The sequence below is a fragment of the Doryrhamphus excisus genome, chromosome 5 (assembly GCF_030265055.1).
Source record: "Doryrhamphus excisus isolate RoL2022-K1 chromosome 5, RoL_Dexc_1.0, whole genome shotgun sequence".
Taxonomy (NCBI): domain Eukaryota; kingdom Metazoa; phylum Chordata; class Actinopteri; order Syngnathiformes; family Syngnathidae; genus Doryrhamphus; species Doryrhamphus excisus.
Window position 1 is genome coordinate 15,765,191 of NC_080470.1, and position 24,339 is coordinate 15,789,529.

Below are 24,339 nucleotides of genomic sequence, written 5' to 3' on the forward strand. Positions count from 1 at the left end.
GAGGACTCTCAGGAAGTGTAGACGCTGCTGAGCCTTCTTTATGACAGCTGTGATGTTGTCTGTACAGGAGAGGTAGTCGGAGATCTGGACTCCCAGGAACCTGAATGTGTGGACCCTTTCCACATAGAGGGGGGGCGGGTCACTCCTGTTCCTTCTGAAGTCCACGATGATCTCCTTTGTTTTGTGCGTGTTCAGGGCTAGGTTGTTGTCGGAGCACCAGGTCGTCAGCTTCTGGACCTCCTCCCTGTAGGCTGCCTCGTCTCCCTGTGAGATCAGTCCGACCACTGTGGGGTCGTCAGTAAACTTGACGATGATGTTGCTCTCATGGGCCGGACTGCAGTCGTGTGTGTAGAGGCAGTACAGGAGGGGGCTCAGCACGCAGCCCTGTGGTGATCCGGTGCTCAGACTGCGGGTGGAGGAAAGGTGGGGGCCGAGTCTCACAGTCTGGAGTCTGTTTGTCAGGAAGTCCTGCATGTGAGGGGAGGGAGGCCAAGGGTGTCCAGTTTTGTAGTTAGGATGTCCGGGATGATGGTGTTGAAGGCCGAGCTGTAATCCACAAAGAGCATCCTGGCATAGTGCTGTTGTTCCAGGTGGTTCAGCACCGCGTGCAGGGCTATGGCGATGGCGTCCTCTGTGGATCTGTTCACCCGGTATGCAAACTGGTGGGGGGAGACAGCCTTTTATGTGCTGGAGGACCAGTCTCTCAAAGCACTTCATGACTACGGGTGTGAGGGCAACAGGGCGATAGTCACTGAGGCTGGATGCAGGTGACTTTTTCGGGATGGGGATAATTGTGGCGGATTTCAGGCAGGTGGGGATGACTGCTTGGGCCAGGGAGAGGTTGAAAATCCTGCAGAAGACTCCGGACAGCTGATGTGCACATGCTCGGAGAACCTTTCCAGGTACGCCGTCAGGGCCCGGGGCCTTCCTGGGGTCCACTGCTAGGAGCACACGCCTCACATCATGCTCTCCTATAGTTAATGGGGGGGTCGTCGTGGGGCCGGGTGCAGTGCTGTGGGTTGTCGGACTATAGAGAGGACCACACGTATTGTACTCAACATGCATTTTCCTGGTTTCACTTCCAAGTTCAGACTTTACGGAACACACAGATGAATATATATTAGTAGTTTCTGAATTGTATTTCAAATTGAGGGGGTGGGGGGGTGAAAAGGTGGGGGAATAGGTGCATCCGATTACGTGCATTCTTTGCTGCTTCTTTTTAGCTGTTTTTATATTTTTAGTACACACAGAAAAGAGTGTGTTCATGTCTCACGTAAGGATTGTAGAGGATGGGCAATTTTCCTTTCAAGAAAGACGTTATTTTTCAAGTCGTAATTTTATGAAAAACAAAAAAAGCAAAGAATTAAGTAACTTTTTCCCAAAGCTAATTTTCTCACAATATTGCCACTTCTTCAGTATTTCAACTCTTTTATTGGACGACAAAACTCTTAATATTAAATATTATGCATGTTCATTCATTCATTTTCTACCGCTGATCCTCATGAGGGTCACGGGGGTGCTGGAGCCTATCCCAGCTGTCTTGGGCGAGAGGCGGGGTACACCCTGGACTGGTGGCCAGCCAATCCCAGGGCACATATAGACAAACAACCATTCACACTCACATTCATACCTATGGACAATTTGGAGTGGCTAATTAACCTAGCATGTTTTTGGAATGTGGGAGGAAACCGGAGTACCCGGAGAAAACCCACGCATGCACGGGGAGAACATGCAAACTCCACACAGAGATGGCCGAGGGTGGAATTGAACCCTGGCCTCCTAGCTGTGAGGTCTGCACGCTAACCACTCGACCGCCGTGCAGCCCCATTATGCATGTTCAAATGAAAATTAAACCAATACCAATATTATGTGTGCTGTTTTCTAATTTTTAAAACATTAATTAACGTTTTAACTTTATTTGTCATAATATTATGACTTCAAACAATAGTCTTTAATATTTCAAATGAACAAAAAAAAATATTTTTCCTTATATTACATTATTCTCGTAATTTTTTCTCCTCAACATTTTTCCTTTATTGTTGTAAAATGGCTGCCGATTCTTTAGTTTCCTTGTGAAATGATATTTTGAGAATGGCCATCCCTGCTCTACGGTATCTTTGTCTGGAAAGTCCCGCGCTGGCAGGATGGATCCAATTAGAGGAAGGCTGTGCACGTGCTCAGTGTGACACCGGCCATATAAGCACAATGCCTGGTGAGTCAGCACAAGCCCCGGAATCAAGCCGTTGGCTGCTCGACCATGTTGGCGTACTCTTCCTTTTTGGGGGTGAACATGTGGGGGGTGCTGCTTTCGGGTCTGGCTCTTCTCCTGGCGGTGTATTTTCTCAACAGAAAGGACCCGCCACACTTTCCGCCGGGACCCCCGGCTCTCCCCCTCATCGGCAATGTCTTCAATATTGCCATCGAACAGTCTCACACGTACCTGACGCAGGTAAGATGCTTCCGCTAACTCAAACAGCTTTATGACGTCACTCACGCAAAGTCCACCTCTTTTGGAGTAGCGTCGTTACATCAGTGGAGATGTTTGGACGCCATAGAGCACAGTGAAAAATGGCAGGATGCAACTTAGCTACTTTGATATTATATGATATTATATATTATATGAATATATGTCAAGACAAAGAGCAGGTATAAAAGCCTATTATTAGAGGCTCCAGCATACCCAGGACCCCAGTGAGGACAAGCTACAGAAGCTTCACTTTTTGCCGTTTTTTCCCCCCATTTTATTGTGGTTCTTTTTTTCAATATATTCCAAATGTTTTTATTATTTATTATTAAATAATCTTCACACATTTATTTATCCTATTATCACTTTTCACCTCGTTTTCCATCAATAACAACTTTTAAAAATAGCTTTTTTTTTCTTTAATATTTTAACTATGCTACAAAAGTTTTTTTGTAGAGTCTTTTAATATCTTGACTTCATTATTGTCAAATATAACCATATAATATTCCCATAATATTATGACCACAATATGAGAACCCATATTTTCCAAACTATTACAACTCTTAAAAATAGCTTATTTTTTCTTTAATATTTTAATGCTATGCTACAAAAAAAAGCTTTTTTTGTAGAGTCTAAAACCATATAAAATTCCCATAATATTATGACTTTAGTCCCACAATATTAGAACCATATTTTCCAAACTATTACAACTTTTAAAAATAGCTTTTTTTTAAAAAAATATTTTAACTTTATGCTACAAAAAAGCTTTTTTGTAGAGTCTTTTAATATCTGGACTTCATTATTGTCAAATAAAACCATATAATATTCCCATAATATTATGACTTTAGTCCCACAATATTATCCCATAATATTAGAACCTAATTTTCCAAAATATTACAACTTTTAAAAATAGCTTCTTTTTTTTTTTAATATTTTAACTTTATGCTACAAAAAAGCTTTTTTGTAGAGTCTTTTAATATCTGGACTTCATTATTGTCAAATAAAACTATATAATATTCCCATAATATTATGACTTTAGTCCCACAATTAGTCCCACAATATTAGAACCTAATTTTCCAAAATATTACAACTTTTAAAAAATAGCGTGTTTTGTCTTTAATGTTCTAACTTTATGCTACAAAAAATATTTTTAATCACTGTTATGAGTTTATGCTTGTAAGCTTGTGAGTTTTTAATGCTATTTTTTTCTTGTAAGAATACATAACTTTTCTTAATATGTAAACTTTATTCTCATCAAATCACTTCTATTTTATGTCATTTCTGCTGTTTTTTTTACATTGTCCAACTTTGTGAACTTTTTGCAAATGAAAATGTTATTCTTATAAAATCACAATTTTTTTTTCATGAGATGACAACTTTTTTGTCTTAAAATTTGTATTTCATTCTTGTCAAATTAGTGTTCGTTTTTCAATTTTTGCTGCTGTTGTTAATTAAATAACAGGCCAATAAAAGGGGGAGGGGGTCACAGACTGTGGCGTATGCCAATAAAGGAGCGTCTTCATACACAGAATGGGATGATGGGACTGCATTGGGATCCACTTCCTATTAGCGCCAATGTGGAATGTGCTGAGACTGGAAAGTGCTGTTGACAGCTTGTCCAACAGGAGCGTGTTGTTCTTACCACAATCACATGCAAGACGCCACGGGCGCCATTATTCTCTGTTCCTGCGTCCGCAGCTGGCCGACATCTACGGGGATGTGTTCCGCTTAAGTCTGGGGAAGGAGAAGTGGGTGTTTGTGTGCGGATGGAAGATGCTGAAAGAAGTTCTGATCACACAAGCTGAGAACTTTGCCGACCGGCCCCACAACCCGGTGTTAACCAGGATGTACTCTGGGAACACAGGTGACCCCACCAACCATTTTATGCTTCAACATGTAGACACAAAAACACATGCCATGTTCTTAAAGGTGTATATTTTACGACTAGGCCATGGTCAACCACAAAACAGAACAGAATTATCAGGCCGATGCATTATTCCAACCCAATCCACTGATCAAAATTACGGAGGAAATAACTAACGCTATAGATCATAAGAAGTGTGCAGCCACAGTATTCATGGATCTGACAAAAGCCTTTGATCCAATCAATAATAACTAAATTAGAAAGGTACGGAATAAGAGGATTAGTTCTGAACTGGGTCAAAAACTACTTAGCTGACAGGAAGCAATACGTAAAGCTAGGAGAACACACATCTGCAAGTTCATATATTACGTGCAGAGTACCCCAGGGGTCAATACTGGGACCAAAACTGTTCAACTTGTATATCAATGATATCTCCAAAGCCACGAAAGACTTAAAGCTGGTATTATATGTGGATGATACCACTGCTTTTTGTTCTGGAGGGAGCACAGAAGAAATCATTAGAAAGGTCAGAAAAGAAATGGTCATATTAAAAAGATGGTTTGATAATAATAGATTGTCCTTGAACCTAAGTAAAACTAAAATCATGCTGTTTGGTAACAGTAGACAGGACACGTACCAGCAAATACAAATAGACGATGTAGACATTGAAAGGGTGAAGGAAAATACATTTCTTGGGATCACAATAGATGAAAATATGAGCTGGAAATCTCATATTACAAATATACAACATAAGGTGGCAAGAAACATTTCAATATTGAACAAAGCAAAATTTGTTCTCAATCAGAAATCACTCCACGCTCTTTATTGCTCTCTGGTTCTAGACGATGTTGGCAGGGACGCCATGATAGATGTTTTTATAGTCAAACGATCGCTGATAGGTTGATCGCGAACAAGAATGGGTTTAGGTAAAACACGGACTGTGGACCATGGTCTAAATAATGATTGGTCCATTTCAAGATTTGCAAGGATTGATTTGCAAATTACCACCGGAATTACGCAGTCCGTGTTTTACCAACACCCAACAAGAACCGCAGTATGGCATGCCAAAGTGCACTTGCCTGAGGGGAATATCACTGATTGGATTTACTTGCCCCAATTTTGTTTTAACTTGCCCCGGGCCATCGGTACATCGTTATTGTTGAGCCCTGATATCTTACTTATTGTGTGGAAATATTGGCTAATAACTATAAAAGCAATCCTCACTCGCTAAATGTACTGCAAAAAAGGTCAGTAAGGATAATTCATAATGCCGCCTACAGAGAACATACTAACTCCTTATTTCTAAAATCACAAATACTTCAACTTGCTGATATAGTTCATCTTCAAACAGCTAAAATAATGCATAAGGCTAAAAATAACCAATTAGCTAAAAACGTCATCCAATATTTCTCTATAAGAGAGGAGAAATATGATCTCAGGGAAGAAGTACATTTGAAACACTTCTACGCTAGGACTACTTTATGCTAGCCATAGCATTTCAGTATGTGGAATCAAACTATGGAATGGATTGAGTAAGGAAATCAAACAATGCACAACGATGAGCCAATTCAAGAAACAATACAAGCAGTTGATGTTTGCTAAATACAAGGATGAAGAGTCTTGAACCAGTCATGATGTGCTATATATATCACTATATTGACACTTACTATGGTACCCATTATGGCATTGTATGGTCATATCACCTCCTACTTCGGTACGAGGTGCATTATTAAAAAACAAACAAAAAAACCTTAAACTGTATTATGGAAAGCAGGAAGTGGACAAATGTAATAGTTACTGATTGTAAAAGTACCAGATGGAGGGGTAGGATTTAATAAGCTTTGCTTCTTCCTACTCCTTTTGGATCCTTATCACCTCGTACTTCGGTACTTTTTGTGTTCCACAAAAAAAAAAAAACTTTTTTGTTTTTGTGGAACCTTTTGGAAGAAATGACATCAAACAGTGTGGTTCCACAGGAGTCCAGCTCCTCTTTATTGGAGCTCATATGAGGTACGGTGTCCAAAAGTCCAAAAAATTACCCATGTGCCATCTGCTGGAACTGCTGGGGCACTGTCGCACCTGCCCCTAATACACACATACACACAGCACCCGGTGCTTCAAGTGCCCACCTGGTTGCTTCTGTTTCAGGAGGGCTTTTGTGCAGTAACGGCAAAGTGTGGAGGAGGCAGCGTCACTTCGCCATGGCCACCCTGCGCACCTTCGGCCTGGCTAACGGCACCATCGAGCGCAGCATCTGCGAGGAGAGCCGACATCTGCAGGAAGCCATGGAGAAGGAGCGAGGTAGCAGGACAAGAAACTAAAAATTGCCTGAATTATTTTCATTGGAACAAAAGAGTGTTTTTTTTACCGGCAGGTGAACCCTTTGACCCCGTGGCCAACTTGAACAGTGCCGTGGCAAACATCATCTGTCACATTGTGTTTGGGAAAAGGTTCGACTACGGCGACCGCAGGTTGCAGAAACTACACACCTGCCTTGCTGAGATGATCTACCTGGAAGGTTCCGTCTGGGCTCGGGTGAGAATAAAGTTCATTAGTGTTCATGTATGAAATACAGTAAACCTCGGATATATCGAACTCGGATATATCGGAAATTCGCTCACAACGGACAGATAAAAAAGAACCGATTTTTCTGTAATGCATTTCCAATAAAAATTCATTGCATATATTGGATTTTTTTATAACGGATTTCGCCTATTTCGGACAAAATTTCCAGTCCCGTTCCAATGCATTTCCATGAAATTTCCCTCGCATATATCGGATGGCCACATCGTGGTGCTCCGATTCGCCGAATCGTGACAGGCCGCTATATGACGTAATTTGCAGCGTTTGCAGCGTTGCCTGCGCGTCCAGGTACATTGGAAACATAGTCAAGGAAGTGACTTTTTATAACGGATAAAATCCGATTTACGCATATACCGGATATAAATCCGATATATGCGTAAAACGGACATTTTCCGGTATACGCATATAACGGATTTTGCTTATATCGGACAAAACCAGTGGGAACAATTGAATCCGATATATCCGAGGTTTACTGTAATACATATTTGAATGATTTCCAGATGCCAGAACGCCACATGTGATTTAATTTGACTTCCAGTTACTTACAAATCGAAGTCGTTCAAGTCCAATGAATAGCTTGAAATGGTACAGTACCTAAGTGGTGATGCCTGTTTCAGGGACGACAAAAGCTATTTGGTGCAACTTGAGCTTTTCCCTTCCATATTGAAGGCTTTTGAATATTCTGACATGGTGGTGTGTGTTCCATCTCGTCGGGATACAACCCACAGTGTCGAGATGCAGGATGCCACGTGACACCGCTTTGGCGTTTTTTGCAGCTCTACGATGCTTTCCCAGCGCTGATGAAACACCTGCCCGGGCCTCACAGTACAATGTTCAGCCACTTCCGAACCTTGCAGGAGTTCATCACTTCCGAGATAAAGGCGCACAAGTTGGATTTGGACCCCAACAACCCACAAGATTACATGGATGCCTTCCTGATGGAGAGCCAAGTAAGAGGACACAATGAAAAAGGCACCGGAGGAGACGAGGGATGACCTTGTGTGTCCTTGCAGGACCAAGCAAACTGTGAACTGGGTTTTCATGAAGACAATCTGGTTCTGTGCTGTCTGGATCTGTTTGTTGCCGGGACCGAGACCGTCTCGAAGACGCTGCAGTGGGGCCTCATCTTCCTCATCAAGCACCCTCAGATCCAGGGTGGGTGTGCATGCTTTGACCTGTGAAAGAATACAACATCAGAGGTGGCCTTGCCTAAGATGCGCCTTACGTGCCAAGACACCCCCCACCAATACCAATCAAAATGCCAACTTCTGCTGTAAAGTGTTTAGAAACGGGGTCCATACTTGTCTTTCTAAATATGGAACCACTCTGTTTTTCAAGGGACAAATGGCAACGCAAACAACAGTGGCTTTTATTGCAAATGTTGATCTGAAATCAGAGGAGAACATGCCATGTTCACCACCTTGTCAACACACTTTCAAACATGATTAGAGCCCTCCAGACATGAAATGCCACCTCTATGGTCACCTTTACCCTCCCACTACCCAATGCACAGCAGTACACATAGATAGTAATAGTCTTAGCTATTAGTAATAGTCTGTTTTTGGACGAAAATGCTCCTTGTTTTAGTCACAGTTTAGTCATTTCTTCATGTGACAACAAAAACTCAAAATGCTTTTTTCTAGTCTCAGTAAAAAAAAAGATATGACAGTAAACCTCGGATATATCGAATTCAATTGTTCCCACTGGTTTTGTCCGATATAAGCGAAATCCGTTATATGCATATACCGGAAAATGTCAGTTTTACGCATATATCGGATTTATATCCGGTATATGCGTAAATCGGATTTTATCCGTTCTAAAAAGGCACTTCCTTGACTATGTTTCCAATGTACCTGGACTGGGCAATGAAAAGAGACGTAAGGTAATGAGAATTTAACTTTATTGGACTCTGAGCATAAAAAATTGTTAATTAAGCTAGGCCCTGTTACGCCCATCAGGCCTACATTATTTCCAATAGTGAGGTTAAGATCTCATTCACTGCTGTGCTAGTATTATTGACGTCACTCACTTTTATATTTGTCCTAAATCTGGAGCCAGGAGAAAGACAATAGCCAGTGACATCAACAAGATTAGCATAACGATGCGGCCATCAGATATATGCCAGGAAAATTTGATGGAAATGCATTGGAACGGGACTGGAGATTTTGTCCGAAATAGGCGAAATCCGTTATAAAAAATCTGATATATGCAATGAATTTTTATTGGAAATGCATTACAGAAAAATTGGTTCTTTTTTATCTGTCCGTTGTGAGCGAATTTCCGATATATCCGAGTCCGATATATCCGAGGTTTACTGTATTTATGTCAGATATTGGAAATTATATGAGGGGAAAAAAACCTAAGCGATACAATTACTTTCTAGGCTTATAAAAACACCTCTAGAAGTCATGGGTCCCCAAACACTGGGTGGAGGCCTGCTCCAATCCTGCCCACAGACTATTACCAGATTGCGGCCTCGTGGTTGGGAACCCGTGGTCTATCAAACATTTCAAATGCATGACATTGTTGCCGATTATGTTAGGATTTTATACTGTATTTTATACTATAGTTTATTCTGTATACACTGTACCTAAGCAATATATAGTAGGATATACCTACGTATATTTGATTTGGTATTCACCTTATACATACGTATTCAGGCCTTATACGTATATTGAGAGTAATAATAACACACCTCTCTGAAAAACAATGTCCAGGCTCATACTGTGTTGGGCATGTTACTTTAAAAAAGGAATTAGTTATAGTTACTTCTCAAAAAAAGTAACTGAGTTACTCGACTACAAAAGCAACTACGGCGCTATGCTGACAGTAAAAGAAATTAGTTAGATTAATCGTTACTGAAAAAAGTAACGCCGTTATTCCGATCACAGCTGGTGGTTCCGTATTCATTTAGGACTTTTGATTTCATGTTGTTTCCGTTTTCGTTTTACATAATACACAAATTGCTATAATGTATGTATATTTTGCTGAGTGGCCTATATTGGGAAGAAAAATCCTTAAAGTAATTAAAAAAAAATGTATAATTATTTTTGTTTGACCAAAATTGATCAGTTGCATTGATGCATATTGAGAATGTGGACTATGTGGGGTCCCACTGTACGACACCACCTTGAACTCATCAACACGTCTTTCTTCTCCAAGACAAAGTCCATGCGGAGATCGAGCGAGTGATCGGGCCGACTCGCCGGCCCACCATGGCGGACAAAGCCAACATGCCGTACACCAACGCAGTCGTCCATGAGATCCAGAGGATGGCCAACGTTGTTCCTCTCAACGGACCCAGAGTGGCCACCAAAGACACGCAACTGGGGGGCTACTCCATACCCAAGGTGCATGGGTGTTTCTGGTAATGTCACCATCAAAAACATGGCGGACGACCCCAATAGACATTCAGCGTCTGTGATGACAGAAACAAATAGCAAACATTTTGTGTTGACTTGTATTGTTTTTTTCTACAGCAAAAGGGCGGCCAGCAGCACATTCTAAAGTTAACTAAAAAAACAAACAGCAAAAACTGAAAAATCAGCAAATTCCATAAGAATAAAGGCAAAATATAACGAATAGAAGTAATCATTTTACAAGAAACACTTAATAAATAAATAATGTTATGAGGAAAAATTTCACTTTGTTAGCATAATGTTGAAATATTTTTTCATAATATTAGTGATGATAAGTAGCATACGTAGAAGATGGATGGATATCTCACTGGAGCCTATGCAAGAGGTGGGGCACACCCTGGACTGGTCGCCAGCCAATCACAGAAACAAAGTAGGAAAAGTAGGCAGGGGAACAAAAATGATATGGAAATAATTACATAGTAATATTACAGAAAGAATATTAACAAAATATTTGTAAAATTAAAAAGTAGAAGTTCAAATGTTACAGATTTTTTTTTGGGGGGGGGGATTAGTTTGTGGAAAAGTTATGTTACACATAGAAGAAAAGTTTGAAGAAAGTTGAAATGAATTTTTTTTTAATGGAAAAAAACAGCTGTAATTTTTACGAGAATAAAGTCAAAATATTAAGAGAAAACAAAAAGTATACTATGAAGAAAAATTATGTCATTTTAGAGAGGAAACATTAAATATTTGTATTTTTTTAAGAAGTCTTTAATATTATGAGAAAAAGAAAACAAATGAAAGTCGTCGTTTTGGTCAAATCAGGTTGGGGGGGAAATTACAATTTAACAATAAAGTGAAAATATTTGTGCAATGTCGCCGGAACAATGGCGCACACGTTTGGCTGCGAGGCTGGAGCCTATGCCAGCTGATGCCAAGCTTCGAGCGTTAAAAGCAACATGTGGTTGCTATGCTAGCTGCTGATCATCTTGTTGCTTTTCCAGGGAAGCAACGTGCTCACCATCCTAACCTCTGTGCTCTTCGACGAGAACCAGTGGGAAAGTCCTCACACCTTCAACCCGGGACACTTCCTGGATGCCCATGGCAATTTCGTGACAAGGAAGGCATTTTTACCTTTCTCTGCAGGTAAGGCTGACACCGAGGAAGCGATGCGAAGAAGAAGAAGAAGAAGAAGAAGAAGATGGTCATTGTTGTCTCGTTTGGCAGGGAAACGTGTGTGCCTGGGAGAGAGTCTGGCCCGGATGGAGCTTTTCTTGTTTCTGGTCAGTTTGCTGCACAAGTTCACCTTCTCCACCTTGGATGGAGTTGATCTGAGCTTCGAGGGCATCGTTGGACTCACACGCACGCCTTACCCTTTCAAGATCCGTGCCAAAGCCCGTTGAAGGCTTTTCTTGAGGGTCCCTGCACTTTAAGAGCACAATGTATCTCAGCGGTAAAACGTCCTTTCTGGATCCACCAATGAACGAACATAGAGTGAAGCTTATACAGTAAACCTCGGATATATCGGACTCGGATATATCGGAAATTCGCTCACAACGGACAGATAAAAAAGAACCAATTTTTCTGTAATGCATTTCCAATAAAAATTCATTGCATATATCAGATTTTTTATAACAGATTTCGCCTATTTCGGACAAAATCTCCAGTCCCGTTCCAATGCATTTCCATGAAATTTCCCTCGCATATATCGGATGGCCGCATCGTGGTGCTCCGATTCGCCGAATCGTGACAGTCCGCTATACGACGTCATTTGCAGCGTTTGCAGCGTTGCCTGCGTCCAGGTACATTGGAAACATAGTCAAGGAAGTGCCTTTTTATAACGGATAAAATCCGATTTACGCATATACCGGATATAAATCCGATATATCCGTAAAACGGACATTTTCCGGTATACGCATATAATGGATTTCGCTTATATCGGACAAAACTAGTGGGAACAATTGAATCCGATATATCCGAGGTTTACTGTACTTACTTATATACTTGCCTGTCTACTTAGTTACTCCGGGGTTGACACAGCAGCTCTACTGGTCGATCTAGACCTCATTAGTGTCCCAATCCAACAGTCTAATATTGCACTTTTCTCGCATTACTTTTGCAATGTAGCCAGCAACATGGTCTGTGAGCGCCACCATATTAGCTTGTATCGTTTTCCTCCACGATTCACTCCCAGCGTGGGACGAAGGCTCTGCTGCACATCCACACTGGAGCTGAAACTCAGAACAGTCATTCATATTAGCATTTGATGCTAGCTGATCGGTAGCCCGGCCTCCATGTACTGGGACAAAGAGGCTGAATGGCTGACAGGATGGTTCACTCTCTCCGTTCATTCCACGATAGAACCAATGCGTACAGACTAGAGGTGGGAATCTCAGCACTGAGGAAGATTCGATATACATCTCCATGCATTCCCAGCGATACCATACTTTAACCATACATGGAATTTTCTGGCCATACGATTCACCCTCTTCATGATGCGATGCAATAATTATTTAGTTCAAATCAATGCAATCTGATATGATATGCTGCAATTTCTTGCGATATGATGTAATTCAACATGATGCAAATAAGCAAAGGGAAAAAATGGAATTCAGTATGGTCCTACAAAAAGGATTTGGCTTTATTCCTTCTAGGCACTTGGCAGTAAATTCTACTAAAGTGCTGTTTGTCTTTTTTACTATGCACCACTTCTTCATCATTCTTTTTGCCATCTAAAAAAAAGCAACAACTTTCCTCCCACTTTCACATGGACTATGTAATTACAATAGCAGTGGTTCAGTGGTGGACTAAAACAATTAAACATTAATTACTGCTGTAAAAAAATACAGTATGCAGCAACAACAAAGTTAAAGTTTTCAACAGTGGAATCAATGTTTGTTTATATTCCTATCTGCTAAACATGCTGCTAATATGAATGAGCTAGCAGCTAGGCTAATACAGTAGTGAGGAGCAGAAAGTGGAAAACAACTTCTACCGTTTTAAAATTGTTTCACAATTCAGGAAGAAGCCAACTGCTGTTCTGGGTGATGATGGTGCATTCATGGCACCTTGGGAACAGCATATGGGGTGAAGTTGAACATTAATAAAATGGTGCTTTCATCGGATTTTACCGATGCCCACAAACGCGTCGCGATGAATCTAGATTTCACCCGTCAATTGCATCCGTACCCATTGAATGAGGTGATGTACTTGCACTGCACATCAATGTATCGATCAATATCGATTATTTTCAGACACATGCAGAGTGAACCCCCTTGTCAACCAACCTTTGTGGTACGACGAGATGAAGTCGGCAAAATGATAAACCTCGTTTTATCGTTCCATTAATAGATTTATTATCATTCCATATGACGATGTCAGTAACGGCCGCTCATCAGCGGAGTCTTTAACTCCAACTTCATCAGTCGTTTACTACATGAGTTAGTCGTAATACACACGTCTTCCACCTGAAGATGCATGCTGTGCTAAGGTCAAGGTCAAGGTGATTTTGAAGGTACCACCTGAAGGAAACTCACAGCCTCCCTGTACTTCGAGGTGACTTCCTGGTGGGTGTCGAGTGGAGGGTGGGAGAGATCAATACACAAACCAAGATAGAATATTCCCAAAATGTATTCCTGACACCGCAATCCTAATACAGACGTCCCTGTCGGCCTACATTTAAGCGGGTCTTAGAACAGCGCAGCTGCAAAAAGCCCCTTCTCTCCCTGCCCGGGATGCGTTTTTACGCATCGGCTGGCCAATAAGAAGTTGCCACCGCCCTGGTCAGCGGTAGATGTTGTCCAGACCCAGAAGGGCCCCCAAATCCTCCTGTAGGTGGATGCCGCTGGTGACCTCCTGACCTGTAAACAAACTGCAAGAGATACCCCCCCCCCCCATCCCGTAACTCATGGGGACACTCTTTGTTCCATATCTGTGTGTAACTAAACCAGTAAACGGTTTATAATAAAAGTAATCAGTCTGATGTGTGGTCTATATCCGGACATGTGGGTGTAACAAGCCAAACTATGAGATGAGTATAATAAACTAAAATAATATAATGAATAATCACCTTCACACCCATTAGTTCCCCTCCATTTTCATCTGTGTGGTAAAAAAAAATCACAAATTGAATTATATATTTTTAATCACTAAAAATATTATGAATGTATATTCACGACACCAATACAGTAGGAATAGCCCATATATACACTAGACCTGTACTTTAAATTGAAGAGGTCCAAAGCGGCACTAGATAAAACCGTCCTGCAGGGAGAGCTCACGTAGGAACACGTTTAGACCATTTTTGGTGCAATATCACCTGTGACCGCAAGGTGTCTCCGGTGAGACAAGCTGCAGGAGTATGTTCCTCCGAGTAAATACAGTATGGCTTGGAGGAAAGTTTGGAGCGTGTTCCGAACCCAAGTTCGAGCCATCTCGGGTCGGTGCAGTACCAACCTTGTCCGCAAGATAGCATAAAGTGTCCACCAAGTAAAGTTTTATTTATTTATTTATTTTTTATTTCTGTTACAATTCAAAAGTTATCTGAAGACACACTGACCTGCTCATGAACCTCCATCACAACCTCATGGATGGAAAGACATCTCCTTCATTGGGTCATAACACTGGTTATGGTAATAACAACAGGTAATACCCGCTGCAGTTCACAATTTCTGCAACAGGCAATTGTACCCGCTAAAGCAGGGGTCTCAAACTCAATTTACCTGGGGGCCACTGGAGCTAGGTTCTGGGTGAAGCCGGGCCGCATCAGGTTTTCAAAAAAAAAACAAAAAAAACAAAACGCATTTATTAAAAAAATCAATAAAAAAAACTATCTTCAATGCTTTTACTTCTGCTATACCCTACACTTTTTCAGTACTTTGGTTCCGGTTTTCCACACCAAAATATCTGATAAAACATTCCACTGTTCTCAAATATCTTCATTTTTATTTTTCTATACACAAAATAAATAAAAAAAATAAACAAATTAAGAATAAAGACAATAAATCAATCAATCAGTAATAAATAAGTAAAACAATAATAAAACAGCACATAAGAAAAACGTAAGAAACCACATACAGTTGGTAGAGAAATTATTTTTTTCAGATTGAAATGTACAGCATTAACAGTTATTTAACCTTTAACGTGAACATTAATGAAACTTAATCATTTGACCCAATTAGCAAGTTAGCATCGTTAGCACTCAGTTCCATCTGGGAGCAGCGTGGTAACTTTAACAACATGTTTGATGAGATGCTTTATCTTGACGTGTATTTTCCGTTTTTATTCCAAATCATTTCCTGCATTTATTTGTACCCAGCGTCATAAGCCTTTAGCTTCATTGCTAATCCAAAGCAAAACAGGGCGGGGTAACAGGGTAGGGTAACAGTATGGGCGGGGCAAAATCATGTTAATTGTGTCCGGTGTGCACACAGCTTTAAGCTGTCATTTCAACATTAAATTTTGGTATCAAGGTGGGGGCCTCAAACTAGCGTCTCGCGGGCCGCATTTGGCCCGCGGGCCGCGAGTTTGAGACCCCTGCGCTGAAGGTAATTATACCCGCTAAAGGTAATTATAAAAGGAAAACTACTGTTTGCTTTGGTTGCGACTCCTGTTATAGTAGTAAGTGACTAGTAAGTCAGTAGTAAGTTAGTACTTTTAACAGGTTTTTATGGTATTATTTCCTGATGACAATTTAGACATGCTTTCCTTTTCCTTTGTATTTGAATCAACTTTGCAAATGTGGTGAAGCTTCCTTCGCCGCCATCCCATAATGTAACACATGCCGTGTGTCATTCACCACGAGACGATGCGGCTGAGAACACAGCAAAGTTAAGACTGTATGGTCATGATCCTGCATCCGTAAAGTACAAACAATGCAACAAATATGCTAATGATCATACAACATGATTATTGATGCTGTCATTTGCACGTTCATAATTAGATATTTACATCCATCTGCTACTCTCTGTATGGAAAGTGGCCGCTAGGACAAACTTTACCTTCCTGCCCTGAATGGGACTGGAGGTGCGACTCCTCTCTTTGACTTTTCTGGAATATTCTACCTCTTCCTGACGCTTTATCACGCCGTTCACTCTTCCACAGATGCCATGTTTGGCACGCATGGCCTCCAACTCCAGAATCAAGTCTCTGTCTGAACAACCACAACTTTTATTGATCAGAGTGGGACCTCTCAAATCTCTGTCTGAACAATCCATCCATTCATTTTCTGTAGCGCTTATCCTCACTCGGGTCATGGGCATGCTGGAGCCTATCCCAGCTGTCTTGGAGCAAGAGGTGGGGTACACCCAGCAACTTAATGATCTTAATGACCTAGCTGGCAGTGCTTGAAAATGTGAAGTGTAGTGAAGCCTGCTGTTGTGAGTTGAAAAACTTGTCTTCTCTCCAAAGTGGAGACAGAAAGGGGAGGGACATGATAGATGTTTATCACCTTTGATGTTCATAAACGCATATTACTGACACTACATAACTAAAAGGTACCTTTTGCATAATCAAGACCTGGTGTTCTGCTTTGTCATTGGCTTTTTGCATGTTTATGTTGTGCTGGCAAAAATGAGTGCTGACAACCATAGAACCCGGAATGGAGGTTATTGCGATGTGGCAGAAGCTTAGCGACAACAGCGGCACCTTGAAAGTGGTACAACTTGAAGATGTTAGCAAAAGGTGAGCTTTACCTGTCCCCATCATCTTGGCCACTTTGTCCTCCAGCAACTTCACCAATTCCTCAAGTCTGTCGTTCTGTCCTCTCACCTCCTCCAACTGCTCCCTGAGAGGACCCTCCTTCTCAGACACCCCCTGATGATAAACAGCCGGTGATGTACTGTGTACTCACGCTAAAGATAGCACATAGTGTGAATACACCCTATGCATGTAGCATGACCACACGTTTAGCAAGCAGGGCATACCCTCTGTGTGTAGCATTAAACAAAACATGTAGCATGATTACACCTTTAGCACATAGTGTGTAGCAGAGTGTACTTTTAACAAAGGGCCAAGCATCAGTACATGTTTAGCATGGAGTGTGAATATACCATAAACGTGCAGTGTGAGTACACATTTAGTACGTAGTGTGAATACACCATAAACATATGACATGAGTACACGTTTCGCACATAGTATGAATATACACCTAAGCATTTAGCATGAGTACACGTTTAGCACAAATACACATTTAGCACAGTGTGAATACATCATCAGCATGTAGCTTGAGTACACTTTTAAAAAACAGCCTAGCATCAGTAGAGCTGATGCGTTACAGCGTTAATACACCCTAAGCATGTAGTGTGAGTACACGTTTAACAAAGGGCCAAGTGTCAGTACACAATGTGTAGTGTGAACTAGGGATCGACCGATATGGTTTTTTTCAGGCTGATGCCGATACCGATTTTTCCCCATCACCCTTAGCTGATGGTTGATTTTGCTTGGGCTGATATTTGTGGCCGACAGTGCTTTTGCTCCATCAATTTACATGAAAAAATGACAATGATAACAAATATTACAGGTGTCAAGTTGAAACAAACATTTATTGAAATGTAAACACTGAACGCAGTAGGATTCAGCTTTCTTAAACACACATTTAAGCAGCATTATCAACTTTAAAAGGAATATATGTTATGATTCACTAGTGGCAGCAGGGTACCGCGACTGTGTGTGTTGCAGGGTCCTCCGGCAACACAAATCTGCCCGGCGGATGCCTGTCTGTAAACCATGCAGCGGAAAAATACATCGGCGAAACCACGCACGTATCAGCCGATACAGATTCAAGTAAAGAACGCAAATATCAACCCGATATATCGACCGGCCGAGGTATCGGTCGATCCTTAGTATGAACACATCCTAAGCATGTAGTGGGAGCACACTTAAAGCATGTCCTACTGTACTACTACGAGTACATGAAAAAATAAATAACAGATAGAAAAAAAAGTCCTTACATCTTTTATTATAGTGAGGTTATCCTCCAAGTCTTTGATGACTTCCTGTTGCCGCAGAACAACGTCCTGTTGAAAGAGCAAAGGTCAGTCAGGTGGTAAATGAAGTACTCCAACATGAAAGCGGTTTGTCTTACTTTGGAAGCAGACAGCTTCCTCCATGCCATGTCCCTCACGTGCCGGTTGACCCGCCGCAGCCGGCACACGATGGCGTCCTTGCGTGACAGCTTTCGAAGCGCTTTCTGCGCCTGTGACATCAGGGCGGCCATTTTGTCCCGCAGCACCTTCACCTCCTGATCCCGCACCCACTTGCTCTCCTGCAGCTCCTTCATCTGCATCTCCATGGCAACCGTGTGCGCCTCCAGTTGAGTGACTCGCCGTGTTGACATGTCGTCGCTGACTTCCTGCGGCGTCTGGAAGACCCTGCACGGCAAAAGAACCTTCAAGCTTACCCGCATCCACACAGGCACGAATACTCGGCAACACACCTCCTGTTCGCCTCGCCATCTTGCTCCCCGTCATCCAGCTGCCTTGATGCAGGACGAGGAGGAGGAGGAAAGTCTTCATCAGTCTGTGTGCTCTCATGTCTCACAGCAACACCTGAGGAAAGTTCACCATGAGATCACTTCTTTAGGAACACCTGATCACCTTTCCACAGAAACATAACACATAGCAATGTAGAGCAGATAATTAGCACTGGTTAATATATTTGGATCACTAAACATTGTTAGCAGCTTGCTAATACACCCCACCAATGATTGCAAACTACACAAGACATCTTGTTTGGTTTTGGTCTTCTATTTATTTTGACCTTCTGATTCCACTTCCTGGCTACGCTGGAGGCGGAAACATCAGTTCTGTGGATGCGCGAGACCTACATCACCCCCTCCATTAGAACATTTTTACGACAGTGCTACGGCGATATCACGTGCTGTGCTTTTTATTTCTATTTTTAAATGTACAAACATGAATTGTAACTACGCTTCATGTACAGTGGTGTAAAAAAGCGTTTGTCCCCCTCCTTATTTTTTTTCCCCATGTTTGTCACACCTTCAAACCTTCAAACCATCAAACAAATGTAAATATTAGTCAGTGACAACACAACTCAACACAAAATGCAATTTAAATGAAACATTTATTATTAAGGGAGAAAAAAATCCAAAGCTCCATGTCCCTGTGTGAAAAAGTGATTGCCCCCTAAAGCTAATAAGTGTTTGGGTCCCCCTTTGCAGCAACAATTGCAATCAAGCGTTTGTGATAACTTGCAATGAGTCTCTTCCTGTGGAGGAAGTTTGGCCCATCATCTTTGCAGAATTGAAGAGCTTGCAACCAAAAGGCGCTAAATCCAATTTTCACTAAGTTGCATGTTTTTCATGAGTTTAATAGACCTCTGTCATGTGTATCCAAATCACATATTTTGGTCTTGAAATCATTTCAAAAAATATGAAAAAAAGTGATATGAAATTTATGCTTTCAACCAAAAGGCGCTATTTCCATTTCAGATTTCAACCAAAAGGAGCTAAATCCCTTTCTTTATTCTTTATTCTGATTGGCCCAAGTTTCCCATCTATTGATAATCTGACCAATCAGAGAGAAGAATACAATTGGCACTGCACATACAGAAAGCCAGTATCAGTGCGCATCCTGTTTTGTTTGTGTACATTAAGTACACGTATGATAGTTACAGTATGTTATGCAATTCAGGAGAACACAAATTGTGTTTTTACAGTATTCTGTAACATGGAAGTTTTTTTTACGCCATAAAAGGCATGTCTCTACCTAGACACCTCCAACTTTCATGAGAAACATTATTTTACTTGTACTAAAAAACATACAATGTAAAGAGTTTGGAATGAGATGATTTTTGTCACTGTCACCTTCATGGCTTTACAACAATGCCATTGAAGAAGTTAAAGGTGACTTCAAATTTATTTCAGCCAAAAGGCGCTAAATCCGAAAAAAAAATTATAATATATAAAATACATGGTGTGTGCAGGATTTTTATAGCATGCATTTTTATGACCTATATTGATAGCGCTTTCATTTGAAATATAGACTTGATGACCAAATAGATTGATATGTGCGTAGTTAAATGTGCGTATCATTGATTTTCTCAAAATCAGTCAAAATGGATTTAGCGCCTTTTGGTTGCAAGCTCTAAATCCATTGTTTTTCCAATGAATTGTTGTCATTCAGCCACATTGGAGGCTTTTCCAGCATGAAGCCTTTTTAAGATCATGCCACAGCATCTCATAGGATTCAGGTCAGGACTTGGACTAGGCCACTCCAAAGTCTTCATTTGGTTTTTCTTCAGTCATTCGGAGGTGGACATGCTGGTGGGTTGTGGATCATTGTCCTGCTGCAGAACCCAAGTTGGTTTCAGCTTGAGGTCACCAACAGATGGCCGGACATTCTCCTTCAGGATGTTTTGGTAGACATAATTCATGCTTCCATTATTCACAGATATCCGTTGGGAATCTCTGCATGTTCTCCGTGTGCATGTGTGTGTTTTCTCTGGGTACTCTGGTTTCCTCCCAATTCCAAAAACATGCATGTTTGGTTAACTGGTGACTTTAAAATGTATGAATGTTTGTATGTTGTGATTATGGATGGATTTATGGATCTCCACCAGATATATTGGGACACACACCTTGGAAAAAAGTTCAACTTTTGTCTGGTCAGACCACAGAGAAACATCTTGATGACCCCCAAGCGTTAATGCTCCTATTGTTCAGTAGTGGTTTTGGTCTTGGAACTCTGCCATACAGGCCTTTTTTGCCCAGTGTCTTTCTCATGGTGGAGTCATGAACATTGACATTGACTGAGGCAGGTGAGGTCTGCAGTTCTTTAGATGTTGCTGTGGGGTCTTTTGGGACCTCTTGGATGAGTCGTCGCCGCACTCTTGGGGCCATTTTGGTTGGCCAGCCACTCCTGGGAAGGATCACCACTCTTTTATGTTTTTGTCATTTGTGGATAATGGCTCTCATTGTAGTTGGCTGGAGTCCCAAAGCTTTAGAAATGGCTTTAAAATGTTTTCAGACTGATAGGTCTAAATTAATCTCTGTCAAGTTTTGTTTTAACGGGGAAGGAATCAGTTTTTCACATACAGCCATCTAGGTTTTGAAGTGCAAAAGTGTTTTTCAATATAAAGTTATATATAATATATATAGAGTAGATTTTAAAATTAATATAGTGTAGTTTAACTCATCCGCTACCAAAGACATAGTTAAATGTCTTCAACCTGCCCGCTCGCTCCCAAAAGATATATTTGTACATCTATTACGGTTTATTTGCGTGAGAGGTACAAAGAGGTTATGATGCAACTCTACAATAGAAGAGAGCATGTTTAATGCAGTTTTAAGATGAAAAAACAACCACTAGGTGACAGAAGTACAGTAAACCTCGGATATATCGGACTCGGATATATCGGAAATTCGCTCACAACGGACAGATAAAAAAGAACCGATTTTTCTGTAATGCATTTCCAATAAAAATTCATTGCATATATCGGATTTTTTATAACGGATTTCGCCTATTTCGGACAAAATCTCCAGTCCCGTTCCAATGCATTTCCATTAAACTTCCCTCGCATATATCGGATGGCCGCATCGTTATGCTAATCTTGTTGATGTCACTGGCTATTGTCTTTCTCCTGGCTCCAGATTTAGGACAAATATAAAAGTGAGTGACGTCAATAATACTAGCACAGCAGTGAATGAGATCTTAACCTCACTATTGGAAATAACGTAGGCCTGACGGGCGTAACAGGGCCTAGCTTAATTAACAATTTGTTATGCTCAGAGTCCAATAAAGTTAAATTCTCATTACCTTACGTCTCTTTTCATTGCCCAGTCCAGGTACATTGGAAACATAGTCAAGGAAGTGCCTTTTTATAACGGATAAAATCCGATTCACGCATATACCGGATATAAATCCGATATATGCGTAAAACGGACATTTTCCGGTATACGCATATAACGGATTTCGCTTATATCGGACAAAACCAGTGGGAACAATTGAATCCGATATATCCGAGGTTTACTGTACATTTTATAAGAACTCGGCCTGCATCTGTCCCTTCAAATATGGAAGTGAAAAGGCATCTCACCGTTTTGCAAAGGAGGTTAGCATTGCACACACAGTTCAGTTGAAAATGTAAAAATTGTAAATAGTTAATGGTGTTATTTTTTTTAAGGTGTTTTAAAATGGTTATTTTTCCTATAAAACAATCATTTTTGTGTTGTTTGTTGTGACATCGTTGTTTAAACATTTTGTTTGAATACATAGGGCTAAAAAAAACCTGAAAGTTCTGTTGTTTTTGTAATATGTCGGCTTACCTGGGCTGATGTGGTCTCCACGGTCCAATGCCTTGGACACACGAGGATTAAGAGTCCTGCCGGATGTCTCCAGTTGTCCATCACCAAGGTCTCTGTCCGTCCTGCCCGCAGACAGCTTAGCGTTGCGCAGGCTAACAGTGGTGTGCACCAGATCGCTGCCACAGAGATCAGCAGTGATACATCATTAGGGTCTCTGCGGTTTGTTGACCTGGAATGACTTTACCTGAACACTTTAGCAACCAGTGGCACGGAGTCAACTCCGAGGTGCTGCGTGTAGCCCAGCTGGTTCAGACGCCTCCTCAGGTGCTTCATGGTCAAGTCCGGACTGTTGTCCATGCCTGAAGAGGACTTCGGGATCCTAGGAGTAAACCTCTTGATTCAAATCAGCCAACATGTCACACGTCTGATTTATTGAAGGTATTTTAGGATAATTTAGGGCTCAGAGGACATTCAGCACAAGCTTTGAAGCCATCATCACTCGTTGTCGACACACAACACACTTCCGCCCTTCAATACAAGAGCACTTCCGTTTTATTGTGCTAACAAAATAAGAGTGTCACCCAAACCGTTTCCAATAACAAAAGCCCTAACCCTAAGTCCAGTACTCACACAGTACATACTAATTACCTTGTGAATGTTATGTTCCTGTTAATTCACCAGTACCTAGCTTGTGTCCAACGCCTAATTGAGAAGTGTTACTCATTTTAGCCTACCTTTATGGGAAGTTGCTACCGTTAGCAGACATCAAAACAGTCCTTAAGTGTTCAATTGAGCCCGCGTAACGTTCCTAGTTTAACCTTTAAAACATTGTTAACGTTTTAAACGGAAACGTTTCACTTTAGCTGACCTCGTGGAGCAATGAAAGTGACAGCGGGATTGGCTAACGTGACGTTGGCGCGAGGAGTAGTGTACTTTTATTATTGAAGCGTCATAAACATAACCGGAACCGAAAGTGGTCGGAAAAGAAACATTGTTTTTGCGTTTCCATCGGCCAAAGGTGCCCCACAGAGAACATGTGGGGAAATAATGTTGATGGGTAAAAAAAAAAAAGACAAAGGAAACACTTTAATCACAACAGGAAGTCGTGCTGTTAAGTTGTTACACTAACGTTATTCATTAGTAACTATTATCAGCGACTAAACCTCAATAGTGGCGATAATGGTGATGATTTAAATAGATATAAATTAGATACGATGACATTTAAGGAGGTACAAAGTCCAAACCGATTAAAATGCTGCTGCATCGACGTCAGCTAGTAGTGGATGTTTGCACTGAAGCTTCAAATTAAGAGCAGCACATTCGTTGAGTTTCTGACATCACAATGGTAGTTAAAGTACTCAAAGAGGTTCGTTCCAAGCATCTCTAGTTCTTATAGTTACAATATGACTTTCTACCTCTACAAGTAAGTACAATTAGGGATGCAGGGATGCTGAGGATGAAAATGAAACGACGCATCTCCAACCGATTTTCGCTACTAGAGGCAAGCTACTACCGGAAGTATGTCGTTAACTTCACAACAAGAGTCATTGCAATAGACTGGTTATATATCATTTTGATATACAGCTTAGCTATTTTACAGGAAATGTTGATAAGCAGAAAAGTGATTCCATTGTCACGCAAAACGTATCCCTTGCAGGTCTGCATACTTACGAAATGTAAGTACTTACCAAAACCATCTGACCCCTGGCCTCTCACAACCCACTGAGGATTCAACATTGTGTACATGAGCAGAACCGGTCTCCGTGGTAACGCCATCCTCCTCTGCAGGGATGCGTGTGTAGAAAGC

General features: G+C 41.2%; 2 protein-coding genes across 6 annotated transcripts; one reads left to right on the forward strand and one right to left on the reverse strand.

Moving 5' to 3' along the window:
- The first annotated feature begins 2,239 nt into the window (after positions 1-2,239).
- LOC131130176 (cytochrome P450 2J2-like) lies at positions 2,240-14,349 on the forward strand. Its single transcript, XM_058074427.1, has 9 exons — positions 2,240-2,449; positions 4,163-4,328; positions 6,477-6,629; positions 6,703-6,863; positions 7,688-7,861; positions 7,925-8,066; positions 10,074-10,261; positions 11,275-11,416; positions 11,498-14,349. Exons 1-9 carry the CDS (start codon positions 2,258-2,260, stop codon positions 11,671-11,673), a joined length of 1,494 nt encoding a protein of 497 aa, XP_057930410.1. The 5' UTR covers positions 2,240-2,257; the 3' UTR covers positions 11,674-14,349.
- Positions 12,241-24,335, reverse strand: LOC131130179 (centrosomal protein of 135 kDa-like). Of its 5 annotated transcripts, none has more exons than XM_058074435.1 (7): positions 22,777-23,246; positions 22,554-22,708; positions 18,705-18,816; positions 18,354-18,639; positions 18,220-18,285; positions 16,963-17,083; positions 12,241-16,082 (listed from the first exon to the last, which is right to left on the reverse strand). In XM_058074435.1, the coding sequence occupies exons 1-7, from the start codon at positions 22,887-22,889 to the stop codon at positions 16,060-16,062; spliced, it is 876 nt and encodes a 291-aa protein (XP_057930418.1). In that variant the 5' UTR covers positions 22,890-23,246; the 3' UTR covers positions 12,241-16,059. The 5 variants fall into 5 exon arrangements, with proteins under 5 accessions (XP_057930418.1, XP_057930417.1, XP_057930416.1 ...); XM_058074434.1 differs by having other exon boundaries at positions 12,242-16,421; XM_058074433.1 differs by lacking the exon at positions 12,241-16,082 and adding an exon at positions 24,221-24,335 and having other exon boundaries at positions 16,276-17,083; positions 22,777-22,911.
- Between the last annotated feature and the right edge of the window lie 4 nt (positions 24,336-24,339).